The sequence below is a fragment of the Bombina bombina genome, chromosome 2, assembly GCF_027579735.1.
Source record: "Bombina bombina isolate aBomBom1 chromosome 2, aBomBom1.pri, whole genome shotgun sequence".
NCBI classification, from domain to species: Eukaryota; Metazoa; Chordata; class Amphibia; order Anura; family Bombinatoridae; genus Bombina; species Bombina bombina.
In genome coordinates, this window is record NC_069500.1 from 1,139,323,569 (window position 1) to 1,139,349,653 (window position 26,085).

At 33.9% G+C, this 26,085-nt stretch overlaps 1 protein-coding gene across 1 annotated transcript in view; it reads right to left on the reverse strand.

Moving 5' to 3' along the window:
• SPOCK3 (SPARC (osteonectin), cwcv and kazal like domains proteoglycan 3) overlaps window positions 1-26,085 on the reverse strand; it is a 672,113-nt gene that overhangs the window by 75,291 nt on the left and 570,737 nt on the right. The window contains exons 7-8 of the mRNA XM_053703805.1: window positions 9,430-9,549; window positions 5,326-5,547 (exon numbers count right to left, since the gene is read on the reverse strand). Coding sequence (XP_053559780.1) covers window positions 5,326-5,547; window positions 9,430-9,549 — 342 coding nt within the window. The remainder of the gene's footprint in view (window positions 1-5,325; window positions 5,548-9,429; window positions 9,550-26,085) is intronic.

Consider the following 26,085-nt stretch of genomic DNA (forward strand, 5'->3'; position numbering starts at 1 on the left):
GTGGTTCCTTCATTGTGTCCTAATCCTAAGAATTCTAAGGAAAAGTCGTTGCATTCTTTGGATGTAGTTTGAGCATTGAAATATTATGTTGAAGCTACTAAGGATTTCCGAAAGACTTCTAGTCTATTTGTTATCTTTTCCGGTTCTAGGAAAGGTCAGAAGGCTTCTGCCATTTCTTTGGCATCTTGGTTAAAATCTTTGTTTCATCATGCCTATGTCGAGTCGGGTAAAACTCTGCCTCAAAGGATTACAGCTCATTCTACTAGGTCAGTTTCTACTTCCTGGGCGTATAGGAATGAAGCTTCAGTTGATCAGATTTGCAAAGCAGCCACTTGGTCTTCTTTGCATACTTTTACTAAATTCTACCATTTTGATGTGTTTTCTTCTTCTGAAGTAGTTTTTGGTAGAAAAGTACTTCAGGCAGCTGTTTCAGTTTGATTCTTCTGCTTATAATTTCAGTTTTTTTCATTATAAGATTTAACTTTATTTTGGGTGTGGATTATTTTCAGCGGAATTGGCTGTCTTTATTTTATCCCTCCCTCTCTAGTGACTCTTGCGTGGAAGATCCACATCTTGGGTAGTCATTATCTCATACGTCACTAGCTCATGGACTCTTGCTAATTACATGAATGAAAACATAATTTATGTAAGAACTTACCTGATAAATTCATTTCTTTCATATTAGCAAGAGTCCATGAGGCCCACCCTTTTTTGTGGTGGTTATGATTTTTTTGTATAAAGCACAATTATTCCAATTCCTTATTTTTTATGCTTTCGCACTTTTTTCTTATCACCCCACTTCTTGGCTATACGTTAAACTGATTTGTGGGTGTGGTGAGGGGTGTATTTATAGGCATTTTGAGGTTTGGGAAACTTTGCCCCTCCTGGTAGGAATGTATATCCCATACGTCACTAGCTCATGGACTCTTGCTAATATGAAAGAAATGAATTTATCAGGTAAGTTCTTACATAAATTATGTTTTTCCCTCGGATTAAATATATCGTCTTCCATACTAAAAATACTGTTTAGCTGCTTTCAAAACAAAAAAAAAAAAGGGAAGTTAAATAGACCCAATTGGAGATCATTTTGAATCAGAACTAATGAAAAAAAGAGCTGAATTTATTTGCAAAATGCAAACTTTATATCTAGAAGGGTTAAATTTTCAATGAAAGATTACAGCATTCATTTACTTTTGTTTGTGGCAAAAGCCTATGTTAATAGATACAAGCCTTAAGCTACCTGGCAGTATCTATATAGCACTAGTCCACTACGTTTACTTGTTTGACTGTAAAAAGGCTATACAATATATATATATATATATATATATATATATATATTGTATAGCCTTTTACAGTCAAACAAGTAAACATATATATATCCCCTCCGAGGAAGAAGGAATAACATATATATATCACCTCCGAGGAAGAAGGAATATACTACCCTTTGAAACACGTTAGGAATAGCTGTATTTTTCTACTTTTATTTACTTATGGACTTGTGTATGATCCAGGGAGCCAAAGTATTTCTATTGCTACTATTGATATTGATTGTGAAATACCTCATATTGTATTTGAGGGCACATAGTGTAAGTGTGATTCTTATGAGGGAATCTTTTACCACTTTTTAAATAAACAATATCACGCTATTGGCTGTTTTTGACTCTTCACTTTATACCGGTTGCATGGAGCCTGTAGGGATACCATACTCCAAGAGACACTGAGAAAGACAAGCACAACACAGCAGTCACCGACTCACCATGCAGGGAAGCCACTGAGGACACCTCTTATACGTTGCACTTACCTCATATAGGGTTAAGGTCCCTCCTAGTAAGTGGACTATCATTGGGGTTACCAGACCCATATGATATATTGCAGGATCCATCAGGGATTTTATTGTCTATTTCTCTGAACTTTGAATTCCATTGCTACATTTTTGTGAACTTATTAAACATAGTGAATAAGGGATAACACCTATTTCTACCACATCTTGTTTTGCATAGATCTCTTTGAAGACTATGTACTTCACATAGTTTAGCAGCATTTTTGGTATATTGTAATCTATTTTTGTATGTGCAATTCACTACACATCTAATAGTACTGATTGCACCCGCATTTCAAACTTATATATATATGACATAATACTTGTGCGCAGTATCAAAACTGCTTGCTTCTGGCTGGAAGCATTCTACTTTCTCCATAAACACATAAATATGTATGTGTATATATATATATATATATATATATATATATATATATATATGAATATATATATATATATATATATATATATATATATATGTATATATATATATATATATATATGTATATATATATATATATATATATATATATATATGTGTGTGTGTGTTTATATGTATGTATATATTCATGTGTGTTTATGTATTTATATGTGTACATATGTATACACATACATATATACACGAGTGTGTGTGTATGTATGTATGTATGTATATATATATAAAACCAAGAGAAGGTAAAATATAGAGGCGCTTAGTAAAAAGAGCTAATCACTGTATCTATAATAAGACACATATAATACAAAAAGTCACAATATTGGACTGCTGAATAATATAGGGGGGATTGAAAAAATAGTTAAAAAAAAACAAAAAAAACCAGATACATATATAAAAAACTATCACAATGTGTAGATTAAAAATATATCGCAAATATCAAATACCTGAAGCTATCTGTAGTATATAAGAGACTTGTCTAGCAGATGTGATTGTTATTGCTAGAACACCACAGGTGACAGAAAAGGTTCACAGTACATACAATTAATACAGGCAATTACAAAGGAAAAACCACAAAAATGTACATGCAAATAGAGTCCATATGTGATAGTCTCTTGCACAAAGTATCACATATGGACTCTATTTGCATGTACATTTTTGTGGTTTTTCCTTTGTAATTGCCTGTATTAATTGTATGTACTGTGAACCCTTTCTGTCACCTGTGGTGTTCTAGCAATAACAATCACATCTGCTAGACAAGTCTCTTATATACTACAGATAGCTTCAGGTATTTGATATTTGCGATATATTTTTAATCTACACATTGTGATAGTTTTTTATATATGTATCTGGTTTTTTTTGTTTTTTTTTAACTATTTTTTCAATCCCCCCTATATTATTCAGCAGTCCAATATTGTGACTTTTTGTATTATATGTGTCTTATTATAGATACAGTGATTAGCTCTTTTTACTAAGCGCCTCTATATTTTACCTTCTCTTGGTTTTATATTTTCTGTTCTCTATTGGTCTTGTGGGGTTTGGGGATCCCACTTTTCTAATAAGTAATTTTGGGGCTGCATAGTGAGCTATCTACACTTTATACTTTTTACTAGCATCACCTATCTTTGCGCCGTTGTCAGAAATTTTTCTCTTTGTCCACATGTATATATATATATATTTATATACATATGCATAGGGGTAGATTTATCACAGGTCAGACAGACATGATTCGCTGTAGGGAATCATGTCTGCTCGGCCTTGCTAAATGCAAACTATGGGCATAGAATGCAGCATCCACTGCATGATAAATCTACCCCATACACTCTTTCAAGTCAAATACCTGAAAACATGACATTTCATTTTTATTCAGTATTAATACTTAATAATGTGTTTTACTTTAAATTTACTGTACAGATTTTACATTCCAATGTTCTTCACATAGGGGAAATGTATATATATCTATATCTATACCTGTGTGTGTATGTATATATATCTATACCTGTGTATGTATATATATATATCTATACCTGTGTATGTATATATATATATCTATACCTGTGTATGTATATATATATATCTATACCTGTGTATGTATATATATATATCTATACCTGTGTATGTATATATATATATCTATACCTGTGTATGTATATATATATATCTATACCTGTGTATGTATATATATATATATATATATATATATATATATATATAAAGTATATATGTTAAGGGTAAAGTCAAAAATATGGGTAATCCTAGGATTACCTGGGTTAACCTGATATTACCCAAGCGGCTGCGGGTAAAGCCTGATGTAATGTAATTCCCCCATGTACACAATTTATTTTGCCTCTGCCTGGGGGGTTCAAGGAAGGCGCCCCACCGATCCTCTGGCATCCACCCCGAATGAACATTGGGAAATGAGTTAAAAAAGGCAAACAAATCAATCATATAAAAATAGAATTATCTATTTAAAAATAAAATGAAAAATGGTCGGGTTAGCATGTGAGTGATACGTGAAACTAAATGTGATAGTGGATGTCCAAAAAGACAACATATATAATAAAGTTTTCAGTAAGAGATCCAAAGATCTGTAACGTATTCAAATATAAAGGATATGTCCAATAAGTGATGTGATCAAATCTGATGGTCTAGAAAAAATCCTCAAAGTGAAAAAAGAGAAAACAATATATAGTGTAACTCTGTGATGTACCCAATGATAAAGAGAATGTGTTTAGATGATATCCTACTCACATTAGGTGCAGCTATAGTAAGCTCATTCACTGTGCCCACCTGCTTTTATACTGCCAGGCAAACAGTCTCCCAAGGGCTTCAGGAAGAACAATGTATTAAAATATACATATAAAATACAATAAAACATCCAATACACCAACATACATATGTGTGATCAGAGTCCTTTCTAGGAACAGTCAATATTAACTGCGAGTGATTTACCCCTAATGCAGATGGATGCGGATACGGGGCAGCGTTTACACCACTCTCGATCTCCGCTTCCAGTACCTGCAGGGTCTACACTCCTTTTCTGATGTAGCTGGGTATAAATGGATGAGTCCCTGGAGGGAGATAAAATCTGACGTACGTTCTTTCACTGTTAACCAACGGCTTTTTCAGATTGTAATGTAGATGATATATAAATAGAAAAATATCCTTTTTTTGTCCCTTATATTCTATTTTTTTCTCTTGATCTAATTTGTTGAGGCATTGTTAATTGTAAAGTTTTGAATTTAAATCAATAAAATAAAAACCCCTAAATTGTAATTTTGTCAGCTAGCATTTAGTTGACAAGGTTGCAGTTTCCTAATAAATCTGAATATTTTAATCAAAACATTGGCCCTAAATTTTTCTCTTCTAACAGTGCCAACCATTTATGAAATACCACAGTATACAATAAAGCATATTACTGTGTTGTTTTGAAAACTGCTTTTAAAAACAAAGCATTTATTTCTTAAACATACACACACATAAATCTCAATTCTCTTAAAATACTTTTAAAATATTTAAGGCTTTAAGAATTGAAACTGTTACTATGTTTATGCATCTAGAAGTTTGTCTTTACCTTGTTGTCTTTGAAAACAATAGCACCACTCATTGTTAGATATCAAGTTGTCCTTGTAAGTGTCACATGTATTGAAGAAGGCCTTTGTACACTGCTCGTTCTTGTCAATATAAATGCTTCCAAGTTCAGACTGATCCAACAGCAGGTCATAGTTTGTATCAAGTCTATTAAACATCCAGCCAAGGGAATCTCTGCAAATTGGCAGAATGCTGGTATCAAATCCTATGAGGCAAGCAAAGTTAAGTTAGATATTAACCACTGGCACTGCAACTGTTACAGTTTATAAATGCCAAAAAAATATATTAATATGATTTGGAAAATACAGAGTATAGAAAAAAATACATGTTTTTTTTATTACAACTTTAAAAAAAAATTGTATGCAGGTAGATAATAACAATATTTTTTTTTTAGAAAACACTCTTGAAGGATCATATTTGTGCTTTGTTTACATTAATTTTTATGATGAAGAATTGGTATGAAGTAATTGAAAACTGCTTAACCCAAAAAGATTGAATTATTTGGGCCTAAGTGCTGTTGCATTTCTAACAACAAACATCTTTATTAAAGTCTGGGTTGCAATTACTGCCAGATAGAAGTTATCTACAAAATTCTTCATTAAAGGTATATGGAAATCGTTAGATAATTATATGTAAATGATAAAAAATATACCATTTTGATTTTACTCAGCTGTTTATCTTTTTTTTTTTTTTGCAGTTTTTTAGAGTACATGTTTTTTATATATATTCTATTCTATTAATGACTTAAATGGGCATTACAATTACAGTAACATCTAAAATGCAAAGTATGCATTTAAAATTCATAAAGAAGACTATATTATATGGATTTATAACATGAGTTATCACCAAATGTATGCAAACTCTTATTGTGCATAAGACCTGTTGGAAATACACATGCATGTAGTCTACTGTTGTATGTCCATCTTATATATGTTCCAAGATACAAAAATACTAAAGTGTTACTGTCCAAGGGCTGCCCAAACTATGGCATGTGGACCAGAAATGCCCCTTCATGATTTTATGAATGGCCCTCGGTACAACTGACCAGAAAACAAACACATTTGTCATCAATAAAGCAGTATCACAATTTTTATTAGTTCATTAAAGGTACATACAAGTGCAATAACTATTGCTTGCATATACCTATGTATTTAAGCCCTGCAAAGAGATTAGGCACATTGTTAAACAAAGCTCCTGAGTAGCACTGCTGGGAGCCAATGAAAAGAGGTCCCAGTAGTGCATTGATGCTTTTGAGCATACCCAGGTGTGCTCTCCAACGAAAGGATAGCATGAGAACAAACTTGTTTAATTATAAAAGTAAATTAAATGGTCTTTTAAAATTTGCATGCATCATGAACGTTTAATGTTGACTTTGAGGCCCCTGTAAGCATGGGTATTTGTTCTACAAATTTGATTACTAAATACAGTTAAATTAAAATAAGTAATCTTGACACATTCTCAGTGTATTTTGTAACTAAAATGTGATTATAATCTAATTTAATTTTGTGTTATTCTTACCATACATTTTAATATATTGTAATGTGGCTTCTATACAATTCCATCATTAGTGACCAGCCTTTCATACAAATTTTATTTTTTAATGTCCTACGCAACTCTGGAATGCACTGCTGTAGTTTTAAATTAGATTAAATTCCCTTTAATTAGACAATATACACATGTTTATAACCGTTTGACTACAAATCTGAAACAATGTAAATTATCTAGTTTTCTAACAGGTCAATGAAAGTACCATTTAGGAATGATTTAATAAGCAATAATATGCTACCATTGTTTCTCCGCTTTCATAAAAATATTAACTTAATATCGCTAACATTATTTTAATGTAATATTTCCATTATTAAAAAGAGTAGCTATTAAACTTACAAAAAAGGTCTCTTTAATCTTTTAAAATAGTTTATTAAAATAATAATAATAATATAAATATTAAAATGATTGTATGTGATTCAGTACTGATGATTATTGATTTAATAGCTTAGCAATGCAACATAAAGAGACAGACAATTCTAAAAAAAAATCCATCAGCATAGAACATAAATAAAAGCTGTTTATTTTGAAGCTATCAGAAAATGCCACTGGGCCTTAAAGGGCCACTAAACCCAAAATCTTTCTTTCGTGATTCAGATAGAGAATAGAAATTTAAACAACATTACAATTTACTTCCATTATTTATTTTGCTTCATTTTTTAGATATCCTTAGTTGAAGAAAAAGCAATGCACATGGTGAGCCAATCACACGAGTCCTCTGTGTGCAGCAACCAATCAGCAGCTACTGAGCATATCTAGATATGCTTTTCAGCAAAGAATATCAAGAGAATAAAACAAATTAGATAATATAAGTAAATTAGAAAGATGTTTAAAATTTCATTCTCTTTCTAAATCATAAAAGAAAAAATGTGGGTGTCATGTCCCTTTAAAGGGACACTGTACCCAAATTTTTTCTTTTGTAATTCAGAAAGAGCATGCAATTTTAAGCAACTTTCTAATTTACTCATATTATCAATTTTTCTTCGTTCTCTTGCTATCATTATTTGAAAAAGAAGGCATCTAAGCTTTTTTTTGGTTTCAGTACTCTGGACAGCACTTTTTTATTGGTGGATGAATTTATCCACCAATCAGCAAGGACAACCCAGGTTGTTCACCAAAAATGGGCCGGCATCTAAACTTACATTCTTGCATTTCAAATAAAGATACCAAGAGAATGAAGAAAATTTGATAATAGGAGTAAATTAGAAAGTTGCTTAAAATTTCATGCTCAATCTGAATCACAAAAGAAAAAGTTTGGGTACAGTGTCCCTTTAAGGACTAATTGCTCACTAGCTGGTATTAAGAACTAATACAGCTTTATTGGTAAACATTGACACCTCAAAATAGTTGTATATTAGTATGGGAAACTGCAGTGTGGATACATAGATAGAAAGATAAATAGATAGATAGATCTCACAAGTTTGTGTAAAATGAAAGTCTGTTATGACAGTAACAAGGGTGGGGGTGCAGCATATCAAAGTTCTGTAAACATTAAATAATCCTTTTGTATTGGAAAATGTCAAACAACTGATAACGTTTTAAACATAAACACAATTTTTTATTATGAAAAAATCTGTTGAAAAGTTTTACAACTAAATTTATAAAAGTTATTTTATCTTTCGGCCCTATAGCAATGAAAGATAAACCACTAAAAATGACATTTTACTAGCAATAAATGTTAAGGTAACTCACAAGCAAACTACAGTAGATACAGTGTTTTATGGAAAATAATGTATACTAAATTAATATGATTAGCATTTTACATTAATGTTTAATTAGCTAATCATCTTTTCTGTGAATACATTTTAAAATCCTGCAGTTTAAATGCTTTTCATACTATCTTTATTGCAGAACAATTAGGAAGTAGTGTTTCATTTAATTGCAATTACTACTGGGAATTTCCTAACTTCTATATCAGTTTTAAATAGCCTTATTACAATAATGCAACATAATCAGTGTGACTAGCCTTGTCTATTGCAGAGTAAAGTCCTTATTGGCTCCTCCAAATAATACAAGTGGTAGGTGGAGTTTGGCTTTTGGAAAAACAATTGCAGCAAACAAGATGTGAATTTGCTTTAGAAATGTTTAGAATAACATGTTATTATTCTATATCAAGTTGTTTAGTGTTTATAAACATTCCATTTAATTTTGGGTTAAAACATTTGTCAAAGTTAATATTTACATTCCTGCTTACACACAAATGAATCAAGGAAATTGGTTATTTTAAAGTTTGAACCATTTTAAAGGCACATTAAACAGTTTGGGATAGTAATATAAAATGTTTAATTATATGTTGTAAACAAAATTTTCAATATATTTTTCTTTGTCTGTAAGCTGTTGGGTTTTATCAATTTTGCTTCTATAAAGTAATGGGTGCAATCACATTTTATGTTTTAAACTATCAAACATAATATCAAACCAAAGGCATATATTTGGTTCCCTATGTTTTGCACTAATTTAGTAATTATATTCATCAATGGAAAATATGTGTTCATGCATCATGCAGATTAATATAAAAATAACTGAAGTATTTATATCTTACTGCTTCTCTCCAGTCTTGGCACAGCTTTGTTTTTCTTATTTTGGAGACCACTTTCATGAAGAGCTTTAAACCAGTCTCTCAGGCGATTGGCAATTTCTCTAAACTCCTGATCGGTGCATACTGGATAAAGAAAGCAATATTACAAGTTAGCTTTAAAATTAAAAAGAAAAAGCATGAATGTAAAAAGAACATTTGCCTAAGCAATTGTTTTGTTAAATTCTAAGTTTCAACCTCAGGATACTATGAAATGAATATACAGATATACTGTGAGATTAATATGCAGGTTATAAGTAAAGTTGTATTCATTTATTTTTCTTGCACGTCTATTTATCACATGGTTCAGATCTACTTTTACTTATATTATTCAACATGTGAAACAGAAATAACATCTCTTGTTATCAAAATAATGTTTACACTAATGTCTAAGAAGGTTGTCATGTTAGAAGTGAAAATTTACAGCTACGTATTATTGGAGGAAGCTCATAGTATGGTCAAAATATGGGGTTTATTCACCATCTGTGATCTGAGTTAAAAAAATACCCAAGCTGGCTATTCCCTAAAAGCAAGTTAGTTGTAAAATCATTATTTACATCTGACTTGCATTTCCAAGTTTTTTATTTTATTTCAATTTTCGTTAATGGTAGAGTATTCACATTTATCTGACTTTACAGCCATATCAGAGATTTCAAGTTTTTACCTGCTTGGAGTAAAGGATCTTATTATTGCAAGTCTTATCTGTTAATGTTATGTGTTACAGTTGTCAGAAATTATTTAGGCTAATTTACATGGATACATAAAATAAATAAAGCGTAAACGGCCCTCCTTTAATACTTTTATTAATACCCTAATTTAAATACATTTGACTAAAATAAAAAATTCAGCCAGTCAAACTCAACTGTTTTTCACATTTGTCTAAGTTGGTTACATTTTTCAAAATTGCTATATGCTGGTAAAATACCAGCTTGGTGACAAAAGTGGCAAAATGTTGCAATTTTATGGAAAATTCTGAAACTAATTACAACTTAGAAAGGTACACAGTCTGCTAAAAATAACAATATATGTTATTAAACCAGATAAACATCACAGAAATATTTCTTCAAACGCAAACAACTTAAAATTAGCTTCAATAAAAAAAAAAAAAATTGCTTAAAGGGACACTGAACCCAATTTTTTTTTCTTTTGTGATTCAGATAGAGCATGTAATTTTAATCAACTTTCTAATTTACTCCTGTTATCATTTTTTCTTCGTTCTCTTGCTATCTTTATTTGAAAATCATGCATGTAAATATTAGCAGCCAGCCCATTTTAGGTTAAGCACCATGGATAATGCTTGCTTATTGGAGGCTGTCATTTACCCACCAATAAGCAAGCATAACCCAGGTTCTCAACCAAAAATGGGTCGGCTCCTATGCATCACATTACTGCTTTTTAAATAAAGATAGCAAGAGAATGAAGAAAAATTGATAATAGGAGTAAATTAGAAAGTTGTTTAAAATTGCATGCTCTATCTGAATCATTAAAGAAAAAAATTGCGTTTAGTTTCCCTTTAAGACTGAAGAAATTGCATAGTACCAGGATGTGCCTTATATAACATATCGCACATTAGGTTACAAGATGACCAATATTTTAAACGTTTTTAAAAAGTAATTTCATAAGATAAGTATGCATTTTTAGCAGTCCAGCAAAACATCATTTGAAAAACCTCTTGATTATTCTTTATATTATCTCATGGTCTGTGGCCATATAAGGACATATAAAAAATGACCTACTAAAGTAATCACTGTGTAGAATGATATATGTATTTTAACCTCTTATAGGTATTAGAGAAATCACAAAAATACTTTGTAATTTCCTTTTATCCTTTATTTAGCCCCCATTTGCTGTCACTAAGCAAATGGGGGTTAAATAAAGGATAAAAGCATGTTACAAAGTATTTTGCAAATACATAATTATACTTATGGGGAATTTTTTCTTTTCTTTATGGTTTGTTTGTAATGAACAGTTATTTTTCATAGGCTTTCAATTATCCTAAGGGGAATTGGTAAATCCAGCAAACATGGTATGATACAGGGTCTCAGCCTACGTTTCTTGCAATGCTTGTCAATTTTAACTAGTTAATGGAGTTAATACAGGCCCTTTAAATATATTGTGATTTCTTTATTTGCATCATTATGGAGACATGGATAACAAAATAACAGATTTTTTTTAATGTATTAGGTTTTCAAACTAAGGTTACAAATTCCATTAAGTTTTAATATTATTAAATTAAGAGAGTGAGGTCGCCATCTACAGGCGGACTGCTACATTTATAGTTCCTTCATTTTCTGTATTACATGTTTCATTAGAACTGAACAATTATTTAAATTTTTATATACTGAATCAATTAATGTTATCCATAATGTTGGAACATTAATGTGCAAATGATATGATGATATCAAAATATATTGTTACTACTTGATATTGGTATTTGAAGGATAATTTATATGGGGATAAGAGAGCGTATAGTTTGTTGATATACACTATATATTTTTTTAAACAAATGTGTGTAAAATGGATAAGTGAATAATGTGTTCTTTTTTAAAAAAAAAAAAAAAAAATTTGTCTTTCATTTTTTTTTTAATGTGTCACCTTTTAAATACCTACAACTAATATTTACTATATAAATTCTCTAATTTATTAAAAGAGATTTGATAAGTAGGTTTGTTTATTCATATACTTTTTATTTACTTTTTCATTCACTTGTGATATCGGAAATATCAAAATGTATGTATTTATTATGAAAATAACTGTTTACTATATGTTTCTGTCACTATGGATCGCATTAACCCCTTGAGTGCTAACAACGGCTCTGAGTCGTCGCAGAGTTTCCCACTCTGGTGCGAACGATGGCTCAGAGCCGTTGCTAGCACTTTCCCACCTTGAGGGAGATCTGGGGGCTCCCACCCGCTCCTACCCTGGCGGTCGGCCTGCATAGTGACAGTGGGCTTCACATTATGCGCAGTGACGTCACACGCAATGAAGTGATGACGTCACCGTGCAACTTTATTTATACTTAACAATGTAAAGTATAGGAGCAGGGGGCATACTGCTTAGAAGCCTGTATCTCAGGCATCTAAGCAGCTATAGACCCCCAAGACCCACTGTTGGAAAGGTAATCGCCTAACCTAAAGACAGTGTAAATTTTGAGGATTTGAAAAAAAAAAAGTTATTTTTTTTTCCAAAAAATTAAAAAATTAAAAAAAAACTTAAAAAAGCTTAGCACCCATGTGGGAAATTGCTTAGTACTCAAAGGGTTAATGTTTGCCTTTTTTGTTACAAATGTACTTTTTAAAAATCCGTCCCTTTAGTCTCCCCAATAAATTTAAAAATATAACATTCATTGCTTATTTGTTTTTTGACCATTGTTATGTAAATGTTCATTCTTTTTTATTTTGGTCATTCAGACAGTACTATTGTTTCTATAATGTTATTTTTTTCTGGTGGGATTTCTCAAGAATTCATGGAAATTTATATTGCATTTACTGGATATTTATAAAAAAAATTCTAGTCTATGGGGCCGAATTATCATTGTGTGAGCGGACATGATCCGATATAGTGGATCATGTCCGCTGCACATCGATAAATGCCAACAGCATACGCTCTCGGCATTTATCATTGCAACTGCAGTTCTTGTGTTCTGTTGGTGCAATGCCGCCCCCTGCAGATTTGCGGCCGCTAGCAGGGGGTTTCAATCAACCAGATCGTATTCGATCGGGTGGATTTCTGGCAATGTCTATCCGCCACCTCAGAGCAGACGGACAGGTTATAGAGCAGCGGTCTTTAGCCCACTGCTTTCTTAACTTGTGTTTCCTGAAGGTTCGCCAGAAACAAGGGGCTGCTAGCAGGGCGTGTCAATCAACCCGATCATATTCGATCAGGTTGATTTCTGGCGATGTCTGTCCACCTCCTCAGAGCAGGCGGACAGGTTATGGAGCAGTGGTCTTCAGACAGAATAATTCTTTAGACCGCTGCTTCATAACTTGTGTTTCCAGCGAGCCTGAAGGCTCGCCAGAAACACGGGGCATTAAGCTCCATACGGAGTTTGATAAATATGGCCCTGTGTGTTTACAAGCCAATCACAAAATGGCTCATGAAGCTTGTTGGCAACTTATCATTATATATGCAATATCACAAGCTCAGCCACAAACACAACACATATAGAGGAACACGAAAATCTTTCAAAGATGTAGAACACATTGTTTCAAAAAACAAGATGATTGATTTATTTTCCAAGATATTTTTTTAAATTGTAGATTACACACATTTTTTTAAGCATGTAAAATAAAGATTTTCATCTTGAATTTCTAGAAAGGAAGATGCACAGTATAAGATTATATATGTTTCATATATTTTTAAATGCATAATACAATAATGTAATACATATGTCACATAAATGTTTATTTTAACTTTAGTTCCAGCTATGTATAATTATTACTAGAACCTGGCTTCAACAGACCTGACTGATTGACCTTGAAATGTTACAGAACATTACAATATAATTCTGTTTGAGTCGAAAGGGATTTTATTAACATTAGTGAAGCCAATATTATTTAAAAAAATATATTTTAAAATATTGAAATACCTCAGTCTAAAGTGTAGAACTATAAGAATTATTAGCTGCAAGATTGATCTTATAGTTTATGTTATGTGACCATGAACTAATCCCAAGGGAAGACTATTTGCATTGAGAATGAGATATTATTTGCAGACACCTGTGAAGGATTCAGCTAATAACTAATACTTTATAATCAGTTACAATTAAATAGAAAACTACTGCAGACATTTATCAAGAGACAAGAAAGCTGATATAATTACTAAGTTTTGATTAATGACATGTTTTTCTTTTTTTTTTTTTTTAATCAAACAATAGCCAGGTATCTGATGTAATAGGTAAATAGTCTTAACTTTCAGAAACATGCACATGCCATGCAAATATAGGTTAGAGTACCTATTAAATTAAATTCTTTGTTAACATCCCAATTTCATTCCAATTGTGTTGCAGCCAGTGGGTTAGGCAAATTATTATTTATGTTATACGTTTTTATACTTTCAAAAAACGTGAGGAAATTATACGGCTAAAACAGTATGTTAATGCGAGAGTGTAAGCTGAGGGTAAATCAGAATGTGAGTTATACAGTTATATTTGTGTTATAGAATTTGAGTTCTAAGTCTTGGATGTTTTTTGCTTAAGTCAGGAAAAAAAGAATGCATACTTGTATGTACTTTAGCGCTAAAATGCTGGCATTACCATAAATATTTTCAACATATAACTAGTGATGTCGCAAACCTAAAAATTTGGGTTCGCGAACTGCGAATGCGAACTCCCGCAAAAGTTTGCGAACCCGCGAACCAGCGAACCGGGCGAACCCCCATTGACTTCAATGGGCAGGCAATTTTTAAAACCCACAGGGACTTTTTCTGGCCACAATAGTGATGGGAAAGTTGTTTCAAGGGGACTAACACCTGGACTGTGGCGTGCCGGAGGAGGATCCATGGCAAAACTCCCATGGAAAATTACATAGTTGATGCAGAGTCTGGTTTTAATCCATAAAGGGCATAAATCGCCTGACATTCCTAAATTGTTTGAAATAACGTGCTTTAAAACATCAGGTATGATGTTGTATCGATCAGGTAGTGTAAAGGTTAAGCCCGCTTCACAGTGACAGACCAAACTCCTGCAGCGTGTACAACATCATCATCATCACACCATACGTCCATGTGTGTAATGCTGCCTGACTGAGACATATCCCTGTTATCTACACCCTCTGGCAATAATGGTTGCGCATCACTCATTTCTTCCAACTGATGTGTAAATAACTCCTCTGACAGATCAAGTGAAGCGGCTGTGGTGCTAGTGTTGGTGGTGGCGGCAGGCGGGCGAGTGGTAACTTGAGAGGTGCTGCCCGAAGATAAGCTGGAGGAGGATGGTGCGTCAAGGTTCGGAGCGGAAGCTATAGAAGATTGGGTGTCCTGTGTTAAAAAGTCAACTATGTCCTCAGAACTTTTCGAGTTCATGGTACGTGGGCTCTGAACACTGGGCATTATTCTAGGGCCAAAGGGAATCACAGCACCACGACGGCACCTGCGGGGTGGCCTGCCTCTGCCTGTCATTTTTTTTTAAATGTACACTTACACTACTATTAAACAAGATATGAGTGGTGCCACTGGGCAAGTGGGCACATTATATGCTGTGAGCCTGACACAAAAAAGCAGACTGATGTTTCACAGTCCAAAAAGTTTTTATTTTTTTAAATTTACACTTACACTACTATTAAACAAGATATGAGTGGTGGCACTGGGCAAGTGGGCACAGTATACGCTGTGAGCCTGACACAAAAAAGCAGACTGATGTTTCACAGTCCAAAAAGTTTTTTTTTTTTTTTAAATGTACACTTACACTACTATTAAACAAGATATAAGTGGTGGCACTGGGCAAGTGGGCACAGTATACGCTGTGAGCCTGGCACACACGCTGGCAGGCAGGCAACTGCAATTAGATTACACAAACAGACTGATGTTTCACAGTCAAAAAAGTTTTTTTTTTTAAATTTACACTACTGTTACACCAGATATGAGTGGTGGCACTGGGCAAGTGGGCACAGTATACGCTGTGAGCCTGGCACACATGCTGGCAGGCAGGCAACTGCAATTAGATTACACTAGCAGACTGATGTTTCACAGTCAAAAAAGTTTTTTTTTAAAAAATTTACACTACTGTTACAACAGATATGAGTGGTGGCACTAGTTGGCAAGTGGGCCTGGCACACACGCTGGCAGGCAGGCAACTGCAATTAGATTACACTAGCAGACTGATGTTTCACAGTCAAAAAAGTTTGTTATAATTTACACTACTGTTACACCAGATATGAGTGGTGGCACTGGGCAAGTGGCTTGGCAGGCAGGCAACTGCAATTAGAATACACAGGAAAAAAAAAAAAAAAACAGACTGATGTTCTAGCCCTAAAAAGGGCTTTTTGGGGTGCTGTCCTTACAGCAGAGATCAGATGAGTCCTTCAGGACTCTAGCGGACACTGAATACACTAGCCAAGCTATCAATTTCCCTATTTAATCAGCAGCAGCTACGCTGTCCCTCCTCTCACTAAGAATGCAGCTTCCAAATGAATCTAAAATGGATGCTGTCCAGGAGGTGGGAGGGTCTGGGAGGGAGTGTCGGCCGCTAATTGGCTGTAATGTGTCTGCTGACTGTGAGGTAGAGGGTCAAAGTTTACTCAATGATGACGAATAGGGGGCGGATCGAACTATGTTCGCCGGGAACTATTCGCCGGCGAACTATTCGCGACATCACTACATATAACCTTTCGATATATTTGTAGTTTGATTATTTCTTAAAATAATTTTTCAACCACTCTATTGATCCCTTAAAAATTATAATACTGTTAAAATAAACATTATGACATTTGTGAAACTAATTATTGCTTACTAATACACTGTTAGTGTTAGGAGCCTATGGAAGTGTGCTCTCGTGAGCGCAATGCTTCCTAGCAATGCAAGTTCGTGTTTGCATTGTGATTAACTTTTAATATCAACGCACATTATCATGAGCTGGTATTACAAAGTGGAGCGCTAACATTGCTTGCATGCAAGAAGTATTTTGCACTCCACTTGTAATCAGGCCCACTATGAGTATATTGTCACAATTCACTACACATCATAGAGAATCATTTACCTAGTATTTATCTTCTAAAATGGTATACATGAACTCATCTGGAACAATAACAATTGTAATAGAATTAAGTGCATTCACCATGTGCTTTCATACAAATTCCTCATCAACACTAACCCTGCTTCAGTAACTGAATTCCATAAATCAATATACCTGTAAATTAATTAATTAAGGTTGTTAGGTGAAATAACGTTTATTTAGATTAGAATTGAATCTAAGTAGACAACAACAATTTATTTTTTATAGCATTTTGTAATTCAATTATTTAAATGTGATCAAAGCTGTTTTTGTTTTCATTTTATGTTACACAATAATTACAAAATATTAACTAGCTCAGTATTAGAGAAAAGAAGCTTTTTGTTTTGATAGTTGTGTGATCATGGAGTTCATTATAATAGGGATAAACATAATTTCTGCGTGCAAAATCAGATGAATCTGCCAGGCATATTTTCAATGTAAATCAGAGTTTCGATAAATATAGCCACAGAAAAACATTTAACTGTAACATTTTTAGATAAGGGTCATTAAATACAGTAGAATTGAATAATCAACAAATGAATAATTAATAGACAATGTAATAGCACTAAGAGTAGCAGACATTTTTCTGACAAATTTTACAGTTGCTTACATTTTTCCTTCCCATGTATCATGTGACAATCAACACAAACTCATATACTTATATAGGGCTAGATTACAAGTGGAGCACAAAATATCGCTTACAGGAATTTCAATGACTTAGCTCTCACAGACTTTTCTACTCAACTGAAACCTCTCTTCCCCAACATTTCATCCCTTTCTTGTCCAGACCTTGTGGTCTTACAATACAACTCAGCATTAAAATCAAAACTTGACAAAGATGCACCTTCCACTGTTCCCCGTACATCATGCACACCAAACAGACGCACTATTGTCAGCAATGTTCACTGACTGCAGAATGTCTGTGGAGAAAATCACACCCCTTGCTGATTTCCTACATTATAAATTCCTCCTCAGATCATACAACTTTCTACTCAGCCTGGCCAAACAAGTGTATTTCTCCTCCCTCATGTCAACTCATGCATCCAACCCTAGAAAACTGTTTTAAAACCTTCTACGTCCGCCTCCACCTCCGTCCACTACCATACTCACTGTTTAGATTATTGCTGATCACTTCAAAAATTGGCGCAATTAGAAAGGACATCACTCCCTTACACCCCTTTAATCTAGCCCTCCTAGCATACCTCCTATTAACAAAACTATGTTACTTTTCTCCTGTAACAGAGGAAGAAGTGTTATTACTCCTATCCTATTCTAATCTCACAACCTATCCACTTGACCCTAATACTTCACAACTTGTTCCTTTTCTCTCTCTGATTCCCCAGCCCCTTCCCTAGCTCATCTCTTTTGCCACAGGCACATTACCTGATACATTCAAGCATGCGTCAATTACACCAATCCTAAAAATTCCTTGCTTGACCCCTCCACCAATCTTCTCTAACTCCTGCCCTAACTCATCATTTTAACCAATATCTCACCACTGCTCTATTTCCTGATATATTTAAGCATGTATCAATCACACCAATCTTAAAAAAGTCCTCACTTGACCCCTCCACCCCTTACTAAAGTAACAAATGTCCTGCTATCAGCTAAAGCAAAGGGACATTACTCCTTATGTATCTGCTGCTTTCAACACAGTTGACTATCCTCTCCTACATTCTTTTTGCATCCGAGACACAGTCCTCTCCTGGTTTTCTTCCTATCTCTCAAAATGCTCATTTACAGTTTACTTTAACAGCATATCCTTTGATTATTTGTCTGCTTCAGTCGAAGTCCTTGGGCCACTTGCTTTTTTTCTATCTATACATCCTCCCTTTTGAAAACTTATATCTTCCTTTTGCTTCCAATACCACTTTCATGTTGATGACACCCAAATCTATCCTTTCTTTACTGATATTTCTCCCTCTTTACTCAACCAGATTATCAACTGTCTCTCTGCAATCTTCTCTTGGATGTCTTTGCACTACCTCTCTAAAACTGAGATACTTCTTATTCCCACCTCTCAAAGACATCTAACACCTGACATTGTTCTTACAGTTGGAGACTCTATTCTTAATACCTCACCCCAGGTCCACTGTCTTAGGGTCACACTTGACTCTGAACTCACATTCACTCCACATATTCAAACTTTTACCAAATCCTGCTGTGCACACATACCCAATAGAATTTGACCCTTCCTTACTCAAGATACTACAAATATACTAATTAATTCCCTCATTTTTCATGCATTGACTATTGCAATCTACTTCTTAATGGCCTTCACAAACACCACCTCTCCCCCATCCAATCTATCATGAAGGCTTTAGCTAGACTCATCCACCTAAGTCTCCAAGCTACATTAGCTGAACCGCTCTGCCAGTCTCTACATTGGCTCCCCATATACTCTACAATACAATTGAAAGTATTAACCTTAAACTATAAAGCACTCAACAGCCTCACTCCCAAGTATAGTCCCTCTCTCATCTCTAAATAATTCCAGAGCCGTCCTCTTCAATCAACCTCTGACTTACGTCTCTGCACTCCTATTATCAACATGTCCCTCTCTCGCCTCCAAGACTTCTCACCTGCTGCTCCTGTCTGCTGGAACTTTCTACCCTGCTCCATAAGGCTGTCTCCAACCTTGTTTAGCTTTAGACACTCTTTGAAAACCCACCTATTCAGAGAGGCTTGCCATCTCTTCTGTTTTTCATCCTACACAAAATAAATCTTAAACTGCCTTGACTGCTGCTGCAACTACAATTCATGTGATAAACTACCACAAATCTTGTGTTTCTGCACCCTCAACCTGTAGAACCGAAAGTTCTTCAACCGAAATTCTTCCGAGACGGGCCCTCCTCCTACCTTACTAATTTTGTTTAGTCTGTTATGTTTTTGTATCTTATCATAAATCTTTGTCATTGTATACCCCTATCTCTGGACCCAGCCCTATGGAATTTTGCAGCGCTATAAAAATAAACAATACTAATAATAAAAAAACAGATATGTGAATATTAAACACTTGCCCTATTTACATTTACAGTGTTTCAAAGATTTGGGGGGTTGTAACAGTTTTTAACGTGTAGAAAGAGGATGTTTCATGTGTAAGAGTTTATATATTAAGCACTTCATGTAACCACAAATGTTAATGGTAGGAACCCCCACTAACGATTCTGTAAAAAGTATAGGTGAAGCAATGCTCAGAGCATTTAGAACATGATTTCACCTTCACAGAGGGGTCCCTCTAAAACCTCATGAGCATCTATTAATCAAGACAATTGAGTCAGTCAAGAATCTTGTAATAAATGTATCAATTACTTATTAATTACACTATTATTTAATAATACATAAAAAAATATCTGCCATAGAAGCTGAAAATATAAACACAGAATTTCTGTTTCTTTTTCTTAAACACAAGCTACTGAAGATATCACTATTTTAGTAAATTATTTCATTAGTTCTAACCTGAAAAAATATTAAATACAGTGATTTTGCTTTAAATGACATCATAATAAAGGAAACATCATAAAAGTTTATTTTGACTTGAGTGTCCCTTTAATTGCTTACTATTTAGGAATGTAATATTTAGTAAATATTTTTTTATTTAAGGAAAAATTGTTTATTTCTTTTTAAAACATACATGTGTCAAAAAAAACTACGATGAACATTTGCAAAACAAAGATTAAAGGCTTAGGCCTCGTGCTAAATATAGAGTCCATACATATCTCAGATAAGTGAGTCCATAAGGAGTTCAATAGAGTCCAAACTGTAGAACCCCTTTGAAAGATGAACCAGTAAAGTTCCCAACATTGAGGGCCTTGCATTTTCACAATTTTTCCTTCTTTTTTGTAACAAAATAACCAAAGTAAACTAGTAACAATAAACATTGAACAGTTATAATTTCCATGTGTGTCCATTAATTCTTGGTCGAAGCATATACATGTATCTGTGTGTTTTCATCTAAACAAATACATCTGGTATCAACGCAATATGACATTAAGGAGTATTAACATCTAAGCCTGGAATGTGAAAGTCTGTGACAACCCATAGAACACAACGTCATCTTAGGAAAGTAGAGGGATTCGTCTTGAGTAGTCTGTATGTAGTTGATTAGTGTATACAAAGGAGTCGTGGTAGGGCCCTAAGTGGGTCTAGAATCCCACAGAAACAATATCTCTGCATGAGTGTCTAATTTGTTTATTAAAAAATAGTGATATCTTTCCAGCTTGAGATTGAGTTGTATCTCTTGTATCCACTCAGCTAGGGTGGGAATTGATTCTTTTTTCCACAGTCTTGGAATTAGTTGATTTGCACTGTTAATCATTATTTGTAGTAGTTTATAGTGTAGTTGTGAGTTAAGTTTGGGGTATTTGTGGAATAGGTAGATAGTCGGGTCGTGAGGCATCAAAGTGCCAATGGCGTTTTGTATATATGGTATAATAGATGTCCAAAATGCTTGAATTTTAGGACAGGCCCACCAAATATGGAATAGCGTGCCCTCTTCCCTACACTGTCTCCAGCAGCGGTTAGAAGAACCAGGAAAGAGATGCTTGAGTCTCTGTGGTGTGAGATACCACCTAGTTAATAATTTCATGTTGGTTTCTATAAGTTTAGCCGAATGTGCCGACCGTTTCACCGCTGTGAAAATTGAATGCCATTCTGTAATTGGGATTAAAAATGGTAAGTCTCTATTCCAAGCTTTAGTAAATGTTGGTAAATCGGTTTCAATTGGTGTAGTCAATAGTTTATATGTACGAGAAATTTTTTGAAAGTTAGAAGAGGAAGAACTGCACAGTATCTCAAATTGTGTTCGCTGCCTATTTAGGTGGGATTTATGTGAGGACTGAAAGTAGTGGCTAAGTTGGAGGTACCAAAACCACATACTGAAAAATCCATTGCCCAAGGATTCCATGGAATATTTTTTTATTTAATTTGGTTTCAATAATTGTTTTTTGCTTTTTGAATAATAACCTTTTTGATAAGGTTATTCTTGGTTTAATTATTGAATCAGGTAATAAAGAGTTGCAGCAAATGGATTATCATCAAACTGGCTACACATCATAAGTACGATACCTTAAGGCTTAGGATTTGGCTCAGTTCTTTTAATAATTTTATAAATAACCTAGACACATTGCAATCACATCGAAGCACATATCAATAATTCAGAAGCCTTAAAGGCCACATATAAATCTACTGCTATTAAACACACAGTAATATATTTCCTTTAACATTCCAGTGGCCCAGTACTAGATTTAGATAAAGTTGCAGAGCATACTCTATCTTCTGTACTCTCCTCCAGTGGGATCTTTTGAGTTGTGGCCACCTTGTTTGCCCACCTACCAGAAGTCCCTAAAAGACTAATTTTTATTTCAAGGGACAACAAAAACTATGACTCATTCTTAGCTCTTCTATTTCTCTGGGGCTGCAGCAACTAGTATATTTATATCCTTGACCTAGAGGAAGGATAAAAAAACAATATCTATTTGCAAATTATATTAAATTGTGTAACGTAATTAGGTCACAACAGGATATCATTGTTCTGCAATGAGCTATGCAAAAACTGGAAGAATGGGTTACTAAATGGAAAAATAAATTTAAAACTGATAAATAAATGATTTTTCATTTTTGAAACAAAAATAAACATGCTACCTATAAATAAAATTGAACAAGACTTAGTTAAACTGATGAGGAAACTAATTTAGGGTTTCTTGTAGACTTCTCATTTAACATATACTTTTTTTTCAAAGAACAAAAAATTTGACAAATATTGGTTTTAGCTACAACAGCCATTATGATTGAATACTCATTATAGATGTTATAGACACAGCAGAGGTTTCAAACCTTTTCAGATTCAAATAAGCATTTTGTAAATAATTGTTTTTTTAGCAAAATTGCTACAAAGCTACATGTTTACACAAACCTACATACACATACCCACAGGAATGAACCAATTTCAGATATTAGAAGCTGTTTAGAATAGGGAGTTGGATTAAGAGCACTGTGGCCCCAGGGCCTTACGCTAGACAACCAATGACATCAGTGAATATACAAATTAGTGAATACTGATTTTTTCTTTCCTTCATATGCAATATATTTGTAACTTTCTCATTTAAACATACTTCTAAACTGTAAAAATTATAAGCTGCATATTGGTTTTATCCCTTTCAACATATTAGGAAGATTTCGTTGAATGATCTCAAATTAACTTACAGTGATTTGGGCAAGATCTATTAAGACTATAATTTCACGTGATAGACTGACAGATGAATATTTAATGACAAAAGACAGACAGTAAAGGTTCAGGAAGGTTAGATAGTAATCAAAAAATGCATACTTAATTAGATGAATCCCACTCCAAAACCTGGCAAGAATTGCTTTGGGTCTTACTTAATAGTAATCGAAGGCATTCCTGCTATTACAATCAATTTCAGTAGCCATCAAAAGAATTAATAAAGGGCAGAATGAAGTCAGTAGTACAAAGGTGATTTTATTCTCCAATATTTCAATATAATAAAAACTGGCTTATAATAAAAAAAATCAACAAAATATAACTCCATTACAAAGAAAATAATTTGATAGCTCAACTAACACACGTGTATCCCTGATGTAGCCTGTTAATGAATATGCTATAAATGAGAAATTCAACAAACCATTTAACATGCTTACACATAAGTAGGCTGGTACGTGAACAAAAATCCCACCAGATATGAGTTTATGTTTTAGAAAGTACCATATATATCAATGCAAATAATAATGCAAATCCTTGACAAGATATATACAATTAACTAATAAGATGAATCAAAAGGATGGATTTAATAAAAAAAATATTTATGGTATATTAAATATTAATATAAGGTCCGATTTCAATTTGATTCATTTCTATATATGTAAAATGTAGAACATTGAGCAGTATGTTATTGCATATATTTAACTAATTCAGTGCAGAGCCATTTCAGCACTATGCTAAAGCTGTTAGTCGTTGTATTTATCTATCAGGTTCAGTAGTTTTTGGTGAGGTACCGACAAAAATCATGCAAACCAATTTCAGAAGTTAATTCTAGTTTTCAGAACAAAACATAATGGGCTAGATTACAAGTGGAGCGCAAAATATTGATTTTGCAAAAGCCAATCACATGGCAGTAACTCAATGCATTCAGGCATCTAGATGTGGTGAAGACGATTTGCTGAAGTTCAAACCAAGCATCAGAATGGGGAAGAAAGTGGATTTAAGTGACTTTGAATATGGCATGGTTGAGGGTGCCAGACAGGCTGGTCTGAGTATTTAAAAAACTGCTGATCTACTGGTATTTTCACACACAACCATCTCTAGGGTTTACAGAGAATGGTCCGAAAAGAAAAAAATATCCAGTGAGTGACAGGAAACTGAGGCTACAATTCGCACAGGCTCACCAAAATTGGACAATAGAAGATTGGAAAAACATTGCCTGGTCTGATGAGTCTTAATTTCAGCTGCAACATTCAGATAGAAGGGTCAGAATTTGGTGTCACAAAGCTCAAATCATCTCAAACTGGTTTCTTGAACATGACAATGTGTTCACTGTACTCCAATGGCCTCCACAGTCACCAAATCTCAATCCAATAGAGCACCTTTGGGATGTGGTGGAACAGGAGATCGCATCATGGATGTGCAGCGGACAAATCTGCAGCAACTGTGTGATGCTATCATGTCAATATGGACCAAAATCTCTGAGGAATTTATCCAACACCTTGTAGAATCGATGCCATGAAGAATTAAGGCATTTCTGAGGGCAAAAGGGGGCTCTGCCTGTTACTAGCAAGGTGTACATAATAAAGTGGCCAGTGAGTGTATATATATATATATATATATATATATATATATATATATATACTAACTTTCTCTCTTACTTTAATTTTTTTTACTTTGCTGCATCCTTGCATGTCCAAAAAAAAATGCTGCCTTACAGGAATTAAAATGACTTAAGTCACACAGACCTTTCTGCTCAACTAAAACCATTGCTCTACAACATTTCATCCCTCTCTTGCCCACACCTTGTGGCCTTCACCCTCTACTGTTCGCCATGCATCGTGCACTCAACAACAAAGAGACTTGCTATCTTCAGCTATGTTCATGGACTGCTGAATGTCAGTGGAGAAAATCACGCACCAGCGCTGATTTCCTACATAATAAATTCATCCTCAGGTCATACAACTCTGCACTCAGCCTGGCTAAACAAGCCAATTTATTCTTCCTTGTGCCAACTCACACATCCAACCCCAGAAGGCTATTCTCAACCTTTAACTGCCTTGATTATGAATGGAGCACTATTTATCGCTCCCACTAATGCATTAACTCCGCTGGACGGAGGCTTTTTCTGAATTTAAAAGTTGAAAGTAATAAGTTTTCACATAAGTGCTAACATGACCCATGCAAAAAGCCTATCTTTGAATATAAAAGAAGAAGCCTAACTTCGAATATCGAAAAAAAAGAAAATAAGACCTCATCAGCTTTGATAAAGCAAGGTAGAACCACAGAGTGGCAAAACACTTCACAAAGGTTAACTTATCTTTTTTTTAAATTCCTCGTGTGAGTCAACCTTTATGTGAGAAATTTAGACCCAGACCAAGAAAGTACAAGCAAATTTTGTTGTATCCAAAAATGTTAAGCATGTATTAAAACACAAAAAAGAAAGTGCAAAACTTAAATATAAGAGAGCTTAAAGTGACAGGCTACTCCAGAATTTTTATTGTTTAAAAAGATAATCCCTTAATTACCCATTCGCCAGTTTTGCATAACCAACACAGTTATATTAATATACTTTTTACTTCTGTAATTACCTTCTATCTAAGCCTCTGCAGACTGCCCCCTTATCTTAGTTCTTTTGACAGACTTGCATTTTAGCCAATCAGTACTGACTCATAAGTAAATCCACTGGAGTGAG